The sequence below is a fragment of the Chaetodon trifascialis genome, chromosome 4 (genome assembly GCF_039877785.1).
Source record: "Chaetodon trifascialis isolate fChaTrf1 chromosome 4, fChaTrf1.hap1, whole genome shotgun sequence".
Classification (NCBI taxonomy): domain Eukaryota; kingdom Metazoa; phylum Chordata; class Actinopteri; order Chaetodontiformes; family Chaetodontidae; genus Chaetodon; species Chaetodon trifascialis.
In genome coordinates, this window is record NC_092059.1 from 1,968,875 (window position 1) to 1,987,483 (window position 18,609).

The 18,609-nt window shown below is 45.2% G+C and overlaps 1 protein-coding gene across 1 annotated transcript; it reads right to left on the reverse strand.

Annotated features, from left to right (window-relative positions):
- Positions 1-404: 404 nt before the first annotated feature.
- On the reverse strand, positions 405-17,708 carry pomgnt1 (protein O-linked mannose N-acetylglucosaminyltransferase 1 (beta 1,2-)). The gene is made up of 22 exons (XM_070961488.1): positions 17,611-17,708; positions 17,162-17,405; positions 11,565-11,667; positions 11,041-11,156; positions 10,616-10,681; positions 10,388-10,501; positions 10,163-10,280; positions 9,901-9,999; positions 9,670-9,797; positions 9,338-9,408; positions 8,939-9,014; positions 8,423-8,506; positions 8,219-8,260; positions 7,993-8,051; positions 7,005-7,077; positions 6,050-6,178; positions 5,485-5,610; positions 5,201-5,265; positions 5,046-5,090; positions 4,811-4,946; positions 4,439-4,548; positions 405-3,366 (listed from the first exon to the last, which is right to left on the reverse strand). The coding sequence occupies exons 2-22, from the start codon at positions 17,279-17,281 to the stop codon at positions 3,285-3,287; spliced, it is 1,962 nt and encodes a 653-aa protein (XP_070817589.1). The 5' UTR covers positions 17,282-17,405; positions 17,611-17,708; the 3' UTR covers positions 405-3,284.
- Between the last annotated feature and the right edge of the window lie 901 nt (positions 17,709-18,609).

Sequence of the window (18,609 nt, forward strand, 5' to 3'; positions counted from 1 at the left end):
TATCGATTCGAGATGTAATAAAACCAAGTTTTCCGCCCCGGAGCCAAAGCTTTCCCGCTTTATTACATCACAGGTTATGAGAGTGAGAGCTGGAAGGGCAGGAAGCCGCGTTTGTCCTTGGTAGACCGCAGCGGCAGCGGAAACCCGCAGAGCACCGAGGATTTGCATACATTTCCCTCGCCGCGTACGCTTCCTCTCACCGTTGCTTTGCTTGCAGCTCTCTTGGGAAATCTGCAGGCAGCACAAGGCTGCATGAGCACAAAAACCTGAGCTAAGAATAACAAGCGCTCCAAGTTTGTCCATGAATAATATGCAGCAATAATAAATCCTTCTGTGTGAATTATTTCGGCATCATACGGCGTGCTGAGGCCTCGAAATGAAAGAAAGGAGCGACACAATGAATCCTCAGGAAAAACATCTTTATTCATTTCCAGGACAAAAGATAAAGGAACTCACACATGTCAGAAACTTACAGTATGCTCACACACCCTCATCGTCAAACCACGTACCTTCCAGTATTTTCCAAATTATCTCACAGCGTTAAACAGCCGTATTGCTGAGGAGACGCAGAGTTCGTTTCACCGTCTCGATCCCACAGAGAGACGTACAAAAACTGAGTGAAATGAAAAAGCAGCTTCTTCAAACTGATTGAAATGAGTTTGTTTAACACTGTAAGTCGTAAAAAGTAAAAAATATTCCATATACAGCAGCGACAGGACACATTCGGCCGGTTTTCACGGGAGGATTGGACTCTGCTTGTGGTCGTCCACTGAACAATGAGACGGTTTTTGTCCCCGTCTGTCCCCTTTACAACATTCATCAGTGCACGCTGCTAAATTTGTTTTCTATGGCTGAAGTGGAAGCTAACAAGCTAGGCTAACCAGGTGGATGCTAGTTAGCCTAGCTTGCTAACATTAGCGCTGATTCCCAGTGTGTTACTTTGAGTTCTTTGTTATTTCGAGTCATCGGCAGCATTCAGTGCTGTGCTTGTCCTGCATTATAAAGATTAGCAGGGTTAGCTGGTGTTAGCCGTTTCTCTCTCACAGATCCAAACGAGCCGATGGCAAACATGAAGAGCATCAGAGCTCACAGCAGCAGGCGGTCCTGTGACCCCAGCACATGAACGTGACCCCTGATTGGAAGCACGGCACAGTAACGAACGCAGATGCTGACAGTCCATGTAAGCCACGCTGGCCAATCAGAAGCCTGAAAAGAGCTGTTACCAGCAGGCTCCCTGAAACTAAAGTCCAACAGCTGAACTACGAGTCCTAATATGGAATCCTGCATCGCGGGATTCGTAAATTTCCGACCAGGTCTCACCCAAAACCAGCGATGTGTTGATGTGGGTCTGTTAGATGACGTCCAGTGAACTCTGAGGCACATTCTGACGCCTCTGCTCCCCAATTAAGGAGGAGGAGGAGGAACTGTGTTTGTGCATCAACATGAAAAAAAGCCCCGTTAGCATCTGCACTACTTTGACCACATCCACCATCACAACATGTCCCCACGCTAAAGAAGACGACTCTCTGACGTCACAGACCAGAGACTCTGGACGGAGTCTTCCTGAGCGTGTGGACCAAAGACCAACAAAAGCTACGTTTGGACAAACACCCATGCACGTGTGGACGAAGCGTGACGAACGCACAGCGTGCACGTCAGCTGACAGCGGGCGATGGAGCCGAGGCCACGAAAGATGCTGACCAATCAAAGCACAGCACCAACATCAGCAGGCGACTGTCGCCTTGGAAACGTGGTTTCAAAACTCAGCAAGGACCACAGAAATGTCACTGATCTGATGAAAGTAAAAGGTGAAGAGCTGCTCGTTGTTTTGAAAGATATCTGAGCGGATCTGGAAATGAAAAAACGGGCCGCAGATGAAGGACAGTGAAAAAGAAGGCGAATGGCAGAACAAACGCCGCCGTCACACAGACGAGTTCACGCTGCTGCCGTTTTCTGCTCAGCGACTGCAGACGTCTGAAGTCACAACAGACATCGAGACTCCGTCAGTCGCTCCCGAACGTTTCAGCGTCTGACGGCTAAAAACGAGCTTCCTGGATTCTGTCTGCACGTCGAGCGTTCAGCCGGCAACGGTCGGTGCTTTCTGTTCAAATGCTTGAGCCTCCAGCTGCTACGGTGGCTGAGAGAAGCCAAAACTCCTTCACACATGTGCTGCATTCAGGAACACACAGTAAACGCAATTGCGCATTTTTTTTAGAGAAATAAAAGCAGAATTTCACAAACAAAAAGCAAACTATGATGAAGGAAAAGGAAAATTACATTTTAAAATCATAGAATTTCAGTAATTTTCCACTTTTATTTTGTAGTGTAAATGTTAAATTTTCAATACTGAGACAAAACAACACTTTTCCTGAAGGAAGAGATAAAATATTTTACAAAAGGAGCCACATTTCTGTATTTTTGACAGCTGTGGAAGAACTTCATGAATATTTTCCAAATTTAAACCAGGAACTGATCAAAGATGTTTCACACACGAAAGTACTTCCTGTTTGTTCTTGTCAGCGCAGAGCGGCGCTGTGTCGTACCATGATGCGCTTCAGAGTTTCAGTTTGCTCTTTCTAACTCGAGTACATGCTGTCAAATCTGTGAATATTTTCTCCTTTTTGTCTCTTTCAGCCACCGTTGACTTCCCCTCATGACGCTGACGCAGTAACAACCCACAAGGTTTCGCTCAAACTCCAGACTGAGCGCTGAAAAATATGCTGACCCTTTAAATTTTTCATCAAAAAATATATATAGGCATGTATATACATTATTATCTGTAAACGTTAGGCTCTTAAAAAATGCTTTTATCTCGATAAAAGTGGATCTTTAAAAAAAAAAAAAAAAAAAAAAAAGCAAACAAACCATTAAAGTCCTTTTTGACTGACAGGTGTAAAATAAATAGCCATAAGTTAAAACGTATTTACAAAATGGTCGAAGCACTCAGGAGTTAAAAAAACACAACCGACGGAGGAAAACGAGTGTTTGTACCTTGTTGAAAAGTCGCGGCGAGGACTGAACTCAGATCAGCCCACGGCTGACGGTGGCGTAGCGTCATATGTGGTGTTTTGGTTGTAGGTCACGTTTAACCGTCCTCCTCCAGCTGTGGATAATCCCTCTTTTGTTTAGCAAACATTAGGACTCCATTTCCCAGCATCCTCTCAGACACAAGTTCAACATGGAGGACCAGTCAGCTGTGCGGTTCTGGTCCAGGCTGGATTATTAGTGGTTGTTGGTGGAGAGAAGAAGAGTTAAGGCCTGGACTGAGGTGTGTGTTTGAGTGTCTACACCTGCTCCACCGGGGCTCCCTCTTCTTTGGGCGGAGGCTCTAAGTGAATGGGAGTGACACTGACTGGTTTCTTCACACTGGTCATGAAACAAAGAGACAGGAGGACAGAGACAGAGTGGACAGGAAGTGGTCAAAGATGAGAGAGACATTTGTCCTGTTTGCTGCAGGAGACGGAGACGTTTACCGGCTCATGTCTCCAAAGAAAAGAGGCTTTTGAGACATGAATCAAGAGCTGTTACAAATAAACTAAAGTTAAGACAATACAGGACAAAAACTACACTCTGAAGCTGAAGGACAATGCCGAGGTTCAGGACACAGCCATTGAAAGAAACAGTGAGTGAACCAGGACGTGCTCAGAGGGCGACGTCACGAGGTCTCCTGCTTTTCAACAGCAGCTTTATTATCATTTTGTCGTCATATAAGCTGTAAAAGCCAGAGCCGCCGTGTTCTTACGCTTCTCGTGCATGAAAGGAAACTTTTCAACCAGATCTGTGTCACTGCAGCGTGAGCAGAACATGTAAATGAACACGTTGGCGGCACACAGAGCTGCAGATACGAGTCATTCTGCTCACGCCTCGGATTTCAGGGTTGTGACCAGGCGGCCGCCGTGTTGTGTGTCAGCCACCAGCGGGAGAGTTCAGTGGTCTGGTGCGGTGCAGTGCATTCTGGGTTTTGTTGGTTTTTTACGTTTCGAGCAGGGAACACCACGGCCCCTTGTCTGTTTTCTCTGGTCATGTCGCTTCAGTTTGAAAGATTTAGCATCTTCCTGCGGCACAGCCAGCCCAGGTTTATGAAAGACCGGATTTCCAGCAGTGACATACGTCTGGAGCATCTGGGACCAAACTGCTGTGAGAAACTGTGAAGCTGGACTTTCACAGAACTCGATCCTGCAGATGAAGCTGTGAAGCTAACTATGGCCACGCCGCGACCTGCCTTAACAGAATACAAGTTCAGAGCTGAGCTGCACAGGAAAGGCGGATCGATGCAGCTCGAGCTCACGTTAGCTGAGGTGTTGCACCTGTGTGTGCGCAGGTGGACGTTTCGAGGTTATAATATGCCTCTAACTGGACAGCGGACACGCACACCTCTCTGTTTGTATCATACCGGGTGTCTGCCTGGCTGGACGAGTACAATTCGAGCTTTACTTACGAGTACGGGGAGATCGGCACGGCCACCACCAGGACGTGATTCCTCTTTCTGAAGAGCCGCCACAGGCCTCTGTGGTACCCCCGGACATCCAGGTCCCAAACATGGAGGCACTGAGCGGACGACAGAGAAAAGACGGATCAGAGTGATCCTGTCCCTCACAGCAAAGACAGAGACGAGACACTGAAGAGACAATATCAATAACTGCAAAGACAAATATGGACAGCATGACAGTCAAATGGAGATTACTGGACAGCTCTGACACAGAAGTGCAGGACGTCGAAGAACCGACGGTTAACGGGCAAAGACACGCACGAGCGCTAGCACGGGCCTCTTAAAAGTCCACCAACCAACACTCCTGCTCCGAGCCAGTACCTTGGCGAGCTCTGTCCAGGTGGATGTGTCTGTCTCCGCCTCCATCTTAATGAACATGACGTAGGTCTTCCCCTCAGAGTCTGGCAGGAACGAGTCCTCACACGGGTTCTTGGTGTGGTCCAGAACCTCCGCTTCCCTGCAAGCACACACAGATCATAAAGAGTGTGACATCTATCTCAGCTCTGTGTCTCTCTGAGTCCCCCTGTGTCCCTCTGTGTCCCCGTGTCCCACTCACTTCAGCAGATTCTGGATCTCCACTTCATAAGCGTCTTTCTTTAAGCTGTGAAAACAGGCGCACACAGACGGTCACTGCGTTTCCACACACAGTTCACGATATGAAAAACGCACAATCATCGGTCAGCTGACATCAGGTGACCTGCGTGCACACACCTGTCGACACTCTTCAGCTGCACGTTGGGGACAGTGTTGAACTTGTGTTTCTTGAAGTAAACTTCCTGTGAGACAGAAACGATGAAAAATTCAGAGTGCTTCACCTGAAAAATGACGTGAAAACACACACCTGCTCTCCTTCCAGCTGCTGGCTGAGCGTCAGAGATTTAACGCTTCTCATGTTTAATTATCGACACTTCACAGTAAGCGTTTGTTTCAGGTCTTTCAGGGTCGACTGATGCCGATTTGTGTTGCCCTGGAGTTTAATTTCTTTCAGATCTCACATGGAAATAGCCATTCATGTTGAGGCCGATGATGCCGAAGTGGTAAGAGCGGGACACGTCGGGGATGATGCACTCTCGGTCTTTCCTCTGCTCCGGCATTCGCATCCACATGTCCCAGTCCCACAGCTGCAAGACACACATGTTCTAAATTAGGCATCATTTCTTCTGTTTTCCTTTCTATCTGACAGATTTATCATCCCTCACAGTCAGCAGTCATTTGGCGTTTTCAATGTCAAAGTTTTCACGACATGCTTGATGTCGTTTTCCTTCTGACAGTAAAGCTCATCAAGCTTTTTGACCAACAGGCTCTCAGCTCTGGATGTTACAGTGGATTAAACCTGGATTTAGGTGATTAAATTCAGATTATCACCTGATGAAATCCTTGTTGTGAAAGCGTTTGTGTCCTCCGGATGAAGAGAAGTCTAATTTTTGCTCTGCGTACAGCTCTGGTTTGGTGTGACTAAGCGACTGTGATGGACTAACTTTGGTCAGCTTGAATGTAAAATAACCTGCAACACAATGCAGGAAAACATCCTTTTAAATACATAAAAGACAAATCCTTCACCTTCTCAGGTGTTGGCCACTTTGGCTCCAGCTCATCCTTGTAGAGGCTCTTCTTCAGCACCCAGCCCAGGCCGGGCATGCTCTCCACCCGGTACAGCAGGGCCGGGTCCTCCGCGGTGTGCTCGTAGCCCTGCACAACAACAACAACAACAACAACAACAGCAGCAGCAGCAGCTGTAAGTAACACAAGCAGCTTTTCCGTGGACATCATGTCTTCCTGCAGGTCATCCAGCGGACAGGAACTGAATGAGACATCTGGACAGGAGGAAAACGCAGCTAATGCCCCTTTCACACTCGACACAAGACTCACACACACCCACTAACATCTGGCTTTTGTCTTCAGTGGGAAAAGTACAACCATCTTTCATTCCCAGGCCCCAGTCATCGGCTCCAGCTCCTGCCTGCAGTGACAGACACATCACACCTGGCTGGACATGCTAACTTCACCCTTATTCCCCTGAGACGCTATGACGTGCACTGAAGTTCTAGACGTGGAAATAGCCTCGAACGCCACTGACATGGGAACAACCTGCGACTGTCATTTTGTTCTCGTATCAGTCAAGACGCAACAGCGGCCCCCCACGCTGCCCCCCACTGCTCTGTTTTCACGACGTTTAACGTGACACACCAGGAAAGAAAAGGCAGTCAATTCATGTTTAAGGACAGAACAAGATCAACAGATCCTGTGGTTACGTGATGCCGTCAGGTCAAAAGAAAACTGATCACCTCATCACATGTTCTATTGTTAAAGTCACCTCAAGCAATCCTAAAAGCACCAGATGTCCAGAGAGTCAGATGTCAGCTATGAAACTGTTCACGGCTGAAGATGCACGCACGCACCCGTCTGCTTCTCAACAGACTTTTAAACTGATCAATCACAGAGAAGAGACGGATGAATGAGATGGAGAAGGACGGCGGAGGCTTCAGGATGAACAGGTGAAGTGGTCAGTACTCGCCTGGTCATTCCAGGCGGAGATACAGTACAGGCTGTCATCCTCATTCAACAGGTGGACGGTCTGACTCAGAAAACTGCAAAAAAAAAACAAAACAAAACAAAACAAAACAGCAACATTAGCGTCATCAGTATAATGAACAACATCATGACACAAACTGTCCTCTTGCACTCTCCTTAGTGTAACATGAAGAGCTGAGTTCACTGGGACTGAGTCAGGTTTACCTGGACCTGCAGGTCAGGACACAGTCACTACATTAGTTTGTGTGATAGAGGGAAGCCGACACATTCTGTCATTCTGACGAAAAAGTGTCAATAAATGAATGCAAATGAAGATGAGATCATTTCATATTTGAGCCGTCTGGAGAGCTGAGTTCAGAACAGCAAGCAAAAAAAACCACAGGCTTGTTTTCATCACGCCACGCTTTGCTTTTCAGAACACTAACAGAGAGCCTGACGCTCGCTTCAGAGAGCAAACTGGCATTAAAACGAGCGAAGTGACGCCTGCAAGGCACCTCAAATAGGTCGTTCTGCCCAGGAGGGAAGCTGCAGCTTTTACAGCAAACACACCTTTCACAGGCAGCTGTCCAACCGAGGAGGGCAGAGTCTCTGAGAGCCAACGGCTGCCTCATCTCTGAGGGTCTACTGCCACCTAGTGGTGGCTGCCAGAAGAGTTTAAGGGCCTTCTCTGTTCATCGTGTGACGTCCAGGCAAAACCAAACTTACCATCAGAGAATCACATTTACACATTTACTGATTAAATTAGATTTTATTCTTGTCAGCTGTCAAGAGAATATACGACATAAAGGGAGTAGTGATAAACAGAGCTTCTATAAAATCCAATAAAACCTTGAGGTGAAGACAGCTCTCATACATCAGGCTGCACCTCATGTTAGTTTGTTTTAAATCAATGAATCTGCTGTTTCCACTCTGCAATAATCAATAATCACAATAATCTCAGCATGACTTCAGTCGTCACCTGGAGGACGTACCTGAAGAAGTCGATGGAGATGTCCAGGTCTTCTTCTAAGACGATGGCAAAGTTTGCGTCCTGGTGAGAACGAAGCATAACGCGTTCATTAAGAAGCAATTTTAAAAAGTCACCCTCGTTTACAGCCTGTGTTTGAGCATCGCTTCAGCCACACACACATCTTACTGCTCATTCGTCAGTGAACGGTTTTACTGTTTGTCTTGGTGAAAGGAAACCAAAGCACTCACTGGGTGAAGGTTGAAGGTCGCAGTCAGACTCGCCTTGTAGTGCTGTGACAGAGCAGAGACGAGTTGATTTGCACGACAGAAACAGAAGCAGAGCTGCTGCAGGTCGCACTTTACTGATGTGAAACGAGGCTCAACCTCCAAACATTCGCTGACGTCTCAGCTCAGATCATCAAAAAGTCCTGCAGTGAAGTGACCTGAGTTTACCTGAGACACTCTGGCGTTCTTGATGCTGATGGGTGTGTGCTGAACCCCCTTCAGTCCAAACAGCTCGACGACGTCCATGGGCTCCTGGAGCAGAGACGGTGAGCGTCAGCACAGCCTGAAATGATCTGATCTCCTGTGGTCAGATGTACGGTTGCCTCGCGCGGCTCAGGGTGAGGACTGAAGCCCAGTTTGGAGGTCTGAATCGAACACTGCTGGCGCTAAAATATCCTGATCCAAATCAACATTTTGCCATTTTTTTGTCTAGTTTAACTTCCTGTGTGGCTGCTGAGTTTAGACAACATCTAATATTTGACTTTTACTTCTTGTCAAAAGAAAAAAAAACAGTGAGGTACCAAATAAAGTATAATTTTGGTATCGGTGCGGTAACTCGGGTCCTGTATAATCGCTGGCGTGACCATGACCGTCTCTTATTGAGCGCTGAGGATTACACCCACAGTGGCGTCGTGTTGGCGTCAGCGGAGAACTGACTGCCAAGAAGAAACTGAAACCTGGTACCTCATAATATCCATCGATGAAGACTGTGATCATCTGTGGGTTGACGCCATGAGCAGAGAGAAGTGACCTCAGCATCCTGGAAACAGACGACAAACGGTCGTGATTATCTTTCAGTCACAGGAGACGAACGAGAGTAACGGCACCGCGGTGTGACTGTGACAGGCCAACTGCGATATCCCTTCACGTTAAGGCCAAATGTGTCTGTCAGGGAGGGGCTGCCATCTTTCCTCAGCAGCGGCTCCTCAGCAGCGAGTGGTCGACTTGGAGGAATATTTACCACCCGGGCGCCACATTTATCTTCATTGGTTTAAGGGTAAAACTCAACTGCTGAAATGCAAAAAAGCAAAAGTACAAATCTAAGAGTGGCGATGGGTGGTGTCGTTCGCGCTCAGGTCTTACCTGTAGAGATAGTTGGGTCTGTTCCCTGCGATGACGGCCACCGGGACGTTGAGGACATTATTGATGGGAAGCTGGAGAAAGACAAACTGGCCGTCAGCTGCACATTGTAACGACCTCAAGATGAGTTTTATTTAGAGCAAAATTCACTTTCAACACACAGGCAGAATCCACCAATCAGCACCTCTGAAGCTCACTAGCTGGTTTGTTTAAAGGACCTGAAACAGTCAGGTGCCCATATGAGCAAATGAAGACTGAGCCGGGCTGCCTGCGGTCAGTCTCCTCTGTCCTGCAGCTCAGGAAGACAACTGGGAAGGAGTCCTGCTGAGTCTTACCGGGTCAGGGTTGAACTCGATGGGCGCCGGGTCTTTGCAGCTGCAGATGCTGCCGTATCCTTCCACTTTGCTGCAGAAGATCTTCCTCCTCCTGTTCAGCTCGGTGTCTGCCCAGTGGCACTCCGCCTCTGCAGGACGGACCGTTAGACATCATGAGAAATCTTCTACCGCCAGCAGGTGAGCAGCTGTAGACATATTTTACACTCATCAGGACGTTGAACTGCATCGTACCTTCAGAAGCAGTGAGCTGCACCTCCGTCTTCAGCAGCACTGGGTCTCCCCAGGTGGACAGAGCCGGAGACTTGGAGTGCTTCTCTCCATACACCTGACCTGGAATCCCAGAACACACACAAACATCAGTGTGAGTGTGAGTAACACCAAAACGCTGTGCTATGAGTCAGGCTTTGACAACTTCATCACAAACAGCAGAGGGTGGAGATCTCAAAACATGAGGAAATGACATCAACTTGAAAGTGAAGGTTTGCTCCTCTACCTCCTTTCTTCACCACCAGAGTCCACATGTCCCTCCAGCTGAGGTTGGGGGACACCTGGCTGCCCAGACTCTTCAGCAGGTTCTTAGCAGCATCCTTAAGGTGGAACGTTCCCTCATCCTGCAGCACAAACACATGTTCCTCCACTAATTCAGTCAGGTTTCTTTCAATTTGTCTGCATGACGCATGAAGACAACATGAGCGCTGAGGCAGCAGCAGAGACTGACCTTTATGGTGAAGATGAGGACTCGACCCCGGGTCACCATGTTGAGGAAGAGGATCATGGCTTCGTCCTCATGAGGAGAGTAGGTGTCAAATATCCTCTTGGCCATCACATGACCCTGAGACAGGAAAGCACGCATCAATGCACACACACACAGATTTATCTGATCTTGCTGGGAAACAGGCAGAAATATTTGAACATTTCCAATAAAGAATAAATGTTAAACGCTTACAGTTGCCTGGTTGAGGACTATCACATGGATGCCTCTGCCCTGCTCCCGCATGTCGTCCTCCAGCACCTGCAGGGGATAAACATACAGGTTTTACCTGTGTGCTGGACTTCAGAGCACAGGTAAAAGTTTGAACAGGTAAATCCTCTTATTTACCATCATGCCCAGAGTCAAATGAGTAGACAAATTGTCCTTGGTACAAAGATCCAGCTAGCGTTTAGCCTAGTTTAGCTGAAACCACAGTTACAGGGTTTGATGTGCCCTCTCACTTTAGGGTGGGAGCTAACCCTAACGCAGGATTAAAAGCTGTCCCTCCCACAGTGCGACACTGCTGCTTTCCCAGATCTCTCAGAATGATGGATTTGGATTCAGGATTACTGATTTTAACTGGACACCAGTCATTCAGTCAATCAACCAGTTGAACTCACTGTGGTGCCGTCCACTGCCACGTAGACCTTGGAGCGGCTCGAGTACACCTCGATGTCCAGGACCTTGCGCCCATTAGCCGGCTTGCGTGGCGTCTCCATGTTGGGTATTGCGTCCTCTGTAGGAGCACAAGATTAGGTTCACCACAGTGAAGCCGCGCTGAGATGAAATGCATTTTCACAACATTGTCTCAAACAGTTACACAATACAGGTTTGATAAGACACATCTCTGTAAGCAGAAGCAGAAGTTTTACCCTCAACAACAGATTTAGAAAAGCCACTAAAAAGGTCAGATTTATACTTTCTTTTAAAGCTATTTTTACAGATTTACATTCACATCATCATATTGACACTAATCATTGTTGAAACTCACTGAACTTCTAGAAAACTAAATCCAGCGGCCACCCTGAAGTTTCCAAGAAGTTCGGACCAGCTGGCTCCTTAATGAGGTTAAACTGTGAGATAAAAACAGGTGGTCCAACCACACAAAGACAGTCACACCTTTTCTTCTGGACGCATTTCTCACCATATTCTTGAGCTGCTGCATCTTCATTTGCTACTCTTCTCGTGTCCAAGATGAGTTTGATGTTGACGATGACAGTGATCAGCAGGAACAGCACAGCGCCAGCCTGTGGAAGCAGAAGAGAAAACAGAGTTCACAGGAGGGAATTACTGAGTGCTCGCAGGTAAAAGACGTGGTGGACTCCAGTTAAATGTCAGGTGCTCTTGAAGTTGAAGACAAAGAAAAAGCACAAAGCTTTCTTCAGGCACTCCGACCGAGCCAAGGATAGTTAAAAAGCCTTTATTAAATTAGGGCATATTGATATAAAATATTCTAAACGCCGACCGGTTTCGACCACGGCGGGTCTTCATCAAACATAAAAAACAGATAAGGACCCGAGTCAGGTGCACTGATTGCTTATATAGTGCCAACGTCAACAGCAATTAGACCAGTTAATTCTCACATAACACAAGATCAAATGTTTCATACAGCCAATCATCAGACAGAACAGGAGTTCCAATTACAAAGATAAGTTATGATGATTTTTTTCAAAGAACATATCAACTTTTCAAGTAGCCACCGACCTGTGAGATGAGACAATTTCAATATCAGTCAAGTGATTAAACAATTATATAAAAAGGTTACATCAACAGTGATAAACCCATAATGAAAATATATATGTTTCAATCACGGAGTAAAGAGAAAGGGCTAATCTTCAACTGCCTACAAAATAATTATAGAAATGGTCTAAAATCCATCTCTTCATTAAATTTCAAGGACTGCCTTTTTTCACCTACGTAATATCGCAAAAATCAGGCATATTTTGTCTCAAAATGATGCAGAAAAACTAGTCCATGCATTTGTAACTTCCAGGCTGGATTATTGCAATTCTTTACTATCAGGCTGCCCAAATTCATTGCTGAATATTCTCCAGTTGCTCCAGAACGCTGCAGCACGTGTTCTGACAAAAACCAGGAAGCGAGATCATATTTCTCCAATACTCGCCGCTCTGCACTGGCTCCCTGTAAAGTTTAGAATAGAGTTTAAAATTCTCCTCCTTACTTACAAAGCCATAAGTGGCCAGGCACCTTCTTATCTTAAAGAGCTCATAGTACCTTATTGCCCTACTCGAACACTGCGTTCCCAGAATGCATTTCTACTTATGGTTCCTAAAGTCTCAAAAAGCAGAACAGGAGTCAGAGCATTTAGCTATCAAGCTCCTCTCCTGTGGAACCATCTTCCAGTCTTTGTCCGGGAGGCAGACACTGTCTCTACATTTAAGAGTCGTCTTAAAACTGTCCTCTTTGATAAAGCTTATAGTTAGGGCTGGCTCAGGCTGGTCCTGGACCAGCCCCTAGTTATGCTGCTATAGGATTAGACTGTCGGGGGACATCCAAAGACACACCGAGCTCCTCCGTCCTTCTGTCCCTCTCCATCCGCACGCTCTCATGTCCTACCACGGCGTGTTACTAACTTAGCTCCTTCCCCGGAGTCTCTGTGCTTTGTCGTCTTGCAGGTTCCCATGGACAGTGGCTGAATCTGGATTGTGGATTTCAGCTGCGTCTCCTGCCTTGGCCCTGCCTGACATCCACTGCAACTGCTACTGCTGTTATTACATCCACTGTCACTGTTACTGTGACTGCATGTCTGTCTCTCTGTCTCTGTCTGTCTGTCTGTCTGTCTGTCTGTCTGTCTGTCTGTCTGTCTGTCTGTCTGTCTGTCTGTCTGTCTGTCTGTCTGTCTCACTCCCCCTCTCTTGCTCTTCCTCTCTCATCCAACCGGTCGAGGCAGATGGCCGCCCACCCAGAGTCTGGTTCTGCTCGAGGTTTCTGCCTGTTAAAAGGAAGTTTTTCCTCGCCACTGTCGCCAAGTGCTTGCTCATGGGGGAATTGTTGGTTCTCTGTAGATAAAGAGCTTGGTCTGTACCAGCTCTATATGGAAAGTGTCCTGAGACAACTTCTGTTGTGATTTGGCGCTATACAAATAAAATTGAATTGAATTGAAATTGAAATTAAGACCAGGATATATACAGGCATCTAATTTGAAAATCCAAAAAGTTTCCCTTTGTAATAATTTGTTGAGACGGTCTCCTCCTCTGATTGATGGTTCTACTTTTTCTATGCCCTCCACTTTTAGTATGTTATCATTATCATTGTGGGCTATATGGAAGTGACGTGCCATAGGATAGTCATCATTGTTAGTTCTTATCGCATATTTCTGCTCCGCCACTCTGTCTTTCAGACGTCCTTTTGTGCGTCCTATATAAAAGCAGCCACATGGGCAACTAAGACGGTACACTACATAAGTTGAATTGCAGTTGATGAAATGTATATTTTTATATGTTTTCTTAGTTTTCAAATCTATGAATTCTTTCTGTTGTATGATATTGGAACAGTGTTTCCAGTTGGTTTGCAGACATTTGTAGGCACCATTAGGCCTCTTTAGCCAGCTGTCTCCTTTCTTTACTGGGAGGTAGCTGTGCATAAGTCTGTCTTTTATGGTGGGGGCTCTCTTATGGCAGAAAATAGGAGGAGACTGGAAAACTTCAGAGAGTGAGGGGTTGCTTTTAATTATTTCCCAGTTGGACAAAATAATGTTTTTACTCTGCTGGGCTTGTAAACTATACGGTGTGACAAAGTGAATACCTGATGTATTCTTTTTCTGTCTCTTTGACTGTTTTAGGAGATGGTCTCGCCTAATAGAGGCTGCCTTGGTCTGAGCAGTAGAGATACTAGTCCTATTATATGATCTATCCAGAAAGCGTTTTGACATATGTTGAGACTGTGTCTCAGAATCAGAATCCCGATCACATATTCTTCTTAGTCTTTGAAACTGACCAAATGGAATATTGTTTTTAAGTTGAAAGGGATGAAATGACCCATAATGCAATAAAGAATTGCGATCAGTCGGTTTTCTAAATAGAGTGGTGTGTAAATTATTGTCATTCCCTTTGTAAATAGTTAAATCTAGGAAATTAATATTTTCTGTAGAGTGTTCCATAGATAATTTGATGTTTTTATTTGTATTGTTAAGATATTGGTAGAAATCTATAAGCTCATTTTGGCTGCCATTATAAAGAAGAAAAATGTCATCAATGAATCTACAATACATTTTAATGTTATCGCAGTGAGGATTTCTTCCTGATTGAAGACGTATTCTGACTCCCAAAGACCTAAATAAAGACAGGCATATTCAGGGGCAAAACTAGCTCGCATGCTGGTTCCTTTACATTGTCTAAACAGTCTATCTTGGAACAAGAACACAATATTTTTCAAAACCCATTCGGTCAGTTCTACTATGAAGCCAGTAGGGGGCGTTAATCCTTCGCTGTCGGATAAATAGTGATTGACAGCTCTCAGTCCTTCAGAGTGATCGATGTTAGTATAAAGTGCTTCAACATCTAACGTGACCATAAAGTCCCATATAACATTATCAACCTGGCTCAGTTTATTTAAAACATCAGTAGTGTCCTTCACATATGAAGGTAAATTATGAACATACGGTTTTAAATAATAATCAATAAATTGTGAGGCCGGTTCAGTAAGAGTGCCATTTGCAGATACAATTGGCCTGCCAGGAGGGTTGTCTTCAGGTTTCTTATGCACTTTTGGTAACATGTAGAAAGTCGCAAGCCTTGGATGTTCACATGATAGGAAGCCATGTTCACTGGTGTTGATCCAACCTCAGTCTTTAGCTCTATTTAAAAGAGCTGTGAGTTCCTCCTTCATGTGTATGAGAGGATTCAAACTCAGTTCAGTGTAATACTGGGTGTTTTGCAGTTGGCGGTTTGCTTCACACGCATATTTATCATAACACCACACTACCACCGCCCCACCTTTGTCTGCTCATTTTATAATTATGTCTTTATTGTTTTGAAGTTCATTTAAAGCTGTACGTTCAGGGAGTGTCAGATTGTGTTTACGTGGAGGTGGGAGGGGTTTGTCAAATAGTCTCTTAATATCATAATCAACTTTTTTAGTGAACGCCACCAAACTGGGGTTGTTGCTCAAAGGGAAAAATTGAGACTTCGGTTTGAAAGTTTTTCCAGAGGTAAGGGAAGGAGGCTGAGGTGCATGTCCACCAGGTGGCCTTTGTGAATACCACACTTTGAGATGTAAACTCCTATAGAATCTGAATAGGTCGATGGCTGGCATGAAGTGGGGGCAAAAGATAAACATTTAGACCTTACGCAGGACGGGTCTGCGGAGCGGGACCCTGAGGCACAAAACACTGTGATCAACCTCTCACCAGTAGAACTGACCACATATCAGATTAAGGTATTGTCTAAAGGTTTATCTAGACAATACCTTACAAGACCTTAATCTGATATGTGGTCGTCTTAGTTGCCCATGTGGCTGCTTTTATATAGGACGCACAAAAGGACGTCTGAAAGACAGAGTGGCGGAGCAGAAATATGCGATAAGAACTAACAATAATGACTATCCTATGGCACGTCACTTCCATATAGCCCACAATGATAATGATAACATACTAAAAGTGGAGGGCATAGAAAAAGTAGAACCATCAATCAGAGGAGGAGACTGTCTCAACAAATTATTACAAAGGGAAACTTTTTGGATTTTCAAATTAGATGCCTGTATATATCCTGGTCTTAATGAAGAGATGGATTTTAGACCATTTCTGTAATTATTTTGTAGGCAGTTGAAGATTAGCCCTTTCTCTTTACTCCGTGATTGAAACATATATATTTTCATTATGGGTTTATCACTGTTGATGTAACCTTTTTATATAATTGTTTAATCACTTGACTGATATTGAAATTGTCTCATCTCACAGGTCGGTGGCTACTTTGTTGATATGTTCTTTGAAAAAAATCATCATAACTTATCTTTGTAATTGGAACTCCTGTTCTGTCTGATGATTGGCTGTATGAAACATTTCATCTTGTGTTATGTGAGAATTAACTGGTCTAATTGCTGTTGACGTTGGCACTATATAAGCAATCAGTGCACCTGACTCGGGTCCTTATCTGTTTTTTACGTCCTGATGAAGACCCGCCGTGGTCGAAACCGGTCGGCGTTTAGAATATTTTATATCAATATGCCCTAATTTAATAAAGGCTTTTTAACTATCCTTGGCTCGGTCGGAGTGCCTGAAGAAAGCTTTGTGCTTTTTCTTTGTCTTTAAGAAAACAGAGTTCGCCTCCAAATCTGACCTTATTTCATTTCTCGTCAGGATGTTTTAGTTCTGTTTGACGTGTGGGTTGATGTTACAGCCTGCGGCAGTGTGTGCACATGCCCATAGCAGACTGAGAAAGCATTCAGGTCAGATTACAGTAATTAAACCTGTCTGCATACATGACTGAGCAAAGGCTGAATGTAAATGTGAATGAGGCTGGAAGCAGTAATGTTTGCTGTAACTTCGACAAGACAAAGAAACACTATGGAGGCTCAATTTTGGGCGGTTAAAACGTTAAAAATGCAAAAATGGTTAGGTGAATGCACAACCACGTGGGAAAGAAGAAAATGTGGCCGAGTGCTATTTCATAAATTGAAAGTGTCTTTGTTATTATTCACATCGAAGCGCGGGATGTTCTGCAGACATGAAGTCAATGGGACCTCCATGTAGCCACACAAACCATCAACAGCTTCTTGACTTACCTGACACAACCGACGAATCGTCCTCTTGTTGGTTAGTTTGTATTTCCAGGTGAGGTACAAGCTTCTTTGTTGGCGGGGGATGAACGGCTTGGCTCGGGGATTGGGGGTCCAGGTCTCCATCCCGGATACCGACAGCCGCCGACGCACAGCTCAGACCCTCCGCCTGCCCTCCTCCACCTCCTGCGGCCGGGACATGCACTGCTCCGCAACAGCACAGAGACACGTCTGGCTGTCACATCGTCACCTGAAGAACAGACAAAGCACGACACGGCTCAGAAATGAAGTTAGCTGATCACCAACTTCAGCTAACGATAGCTAGCTGACTGTTTTTACACCAGCGAAGTAACTGTGCACTTCCAGCTCACTGTGCCGGACTTTAACACAGTCCAGTTGTATTTTTCCGTTCAGATATTAAAGTGACTCCTCACAAAGTCGTCACGAAAACTCACATAATCCTTTTAATCTCGCAACCAGCAGCACAATCCCGCAAAGTCGCTCATAACTGCTGCTACATGCTACACGTACGGCGTCTCTGTCGCAGGCAAACAACGTCATCAAGTTTCTTCTTCTTTTAAAAAAGACCGTCTCCACCTTCTTCTTCTACGATTTTCTGTAGTATCAACGCTGTTGGGCTCTGTACTGACCTCAACAGAGCAAATAAGAAGTTGCCTCAATCATTTTTCCGAGCAGGTTATTATCATACCCTCTCTGAAGGGTACATCACCGGCGACCTTTGAAAAGGTTGTTTAACTGCACGTGTTTCCACGTGTCCTCAAAGACTGAAAAAACCTTCTTTATTATATTTCCATCTCTCTTTGCTTGTTCAAAGCCAAACTACCACCCCCCCCCCCCCCCCCCCCCCCCCATGGCAGTGGCTTAAAGCGCCCCATCATTTTAATATTCCTGAGAGAAAATGAATGACCAGGCATACCTCACTATCAATAAAGCTCATAATTAACAAATAAAGCACAATATGCCAGATATTAACTCCAGAATATTAACAAATTAACAAGTCTGAACTAAGGTAATAAAAAAACAAACAAACAACAGCAAAAAAAAAAAAAACAACCACAGGGACATTGAACAAATAACTTAAAAGTTTTTATGAGCAAAGTGGTATCACATTTTTAGCACCGATCTTTGACTGAACAGCAGTTGCAATGTGGAAAACTCTTCAAAAATCTTTTATATTGGCAACATTTTTTAAAAATTCTGATGGTCGGAGGGATTTGAAGACCAAGATTTGAATTTCTAGGAAAAATCCAGATCACCTGAGCTCCATGCAGCTCCGGTGAGTCATGACTTCTTGTGCTTCTCCAGCTTGAGTCCAGACAGAGTCCAAATCCAGCGCTCAACATGAGATCATTTACAACGCCACAGAAGTTGAACATTAATGATTTTATAATGCTGCACCCAAAAGCAGCAGCGTACATAAAGACCAGAAAGCA

Excerpts from the sequence above, each read along its gene's own strand:
- pomgnt1 (XM_070961488.1), bottom strand. The coding sequence starts at position 17,281 with ATGGAGACCTGGACCCCCAATCCCCGAGCCAAGCCGTTCATCCCCCGC. Across the intron at positions 11,157-11,564 it reads TGCAGCAGCTCAAGAATATG|AGGACGCAATACCCAACATG; the intron begins GTGAGAAATGCG and ends GTGCTCCTACAG. Across the intron at positions 9,798-9,900 it reads GCAGCTCACTGCTTCTGAAG|AGGCGGAGTGCCACTGGGCA; the intron begins GTACGATGCAGT and ends TCCGTCCTGCAG.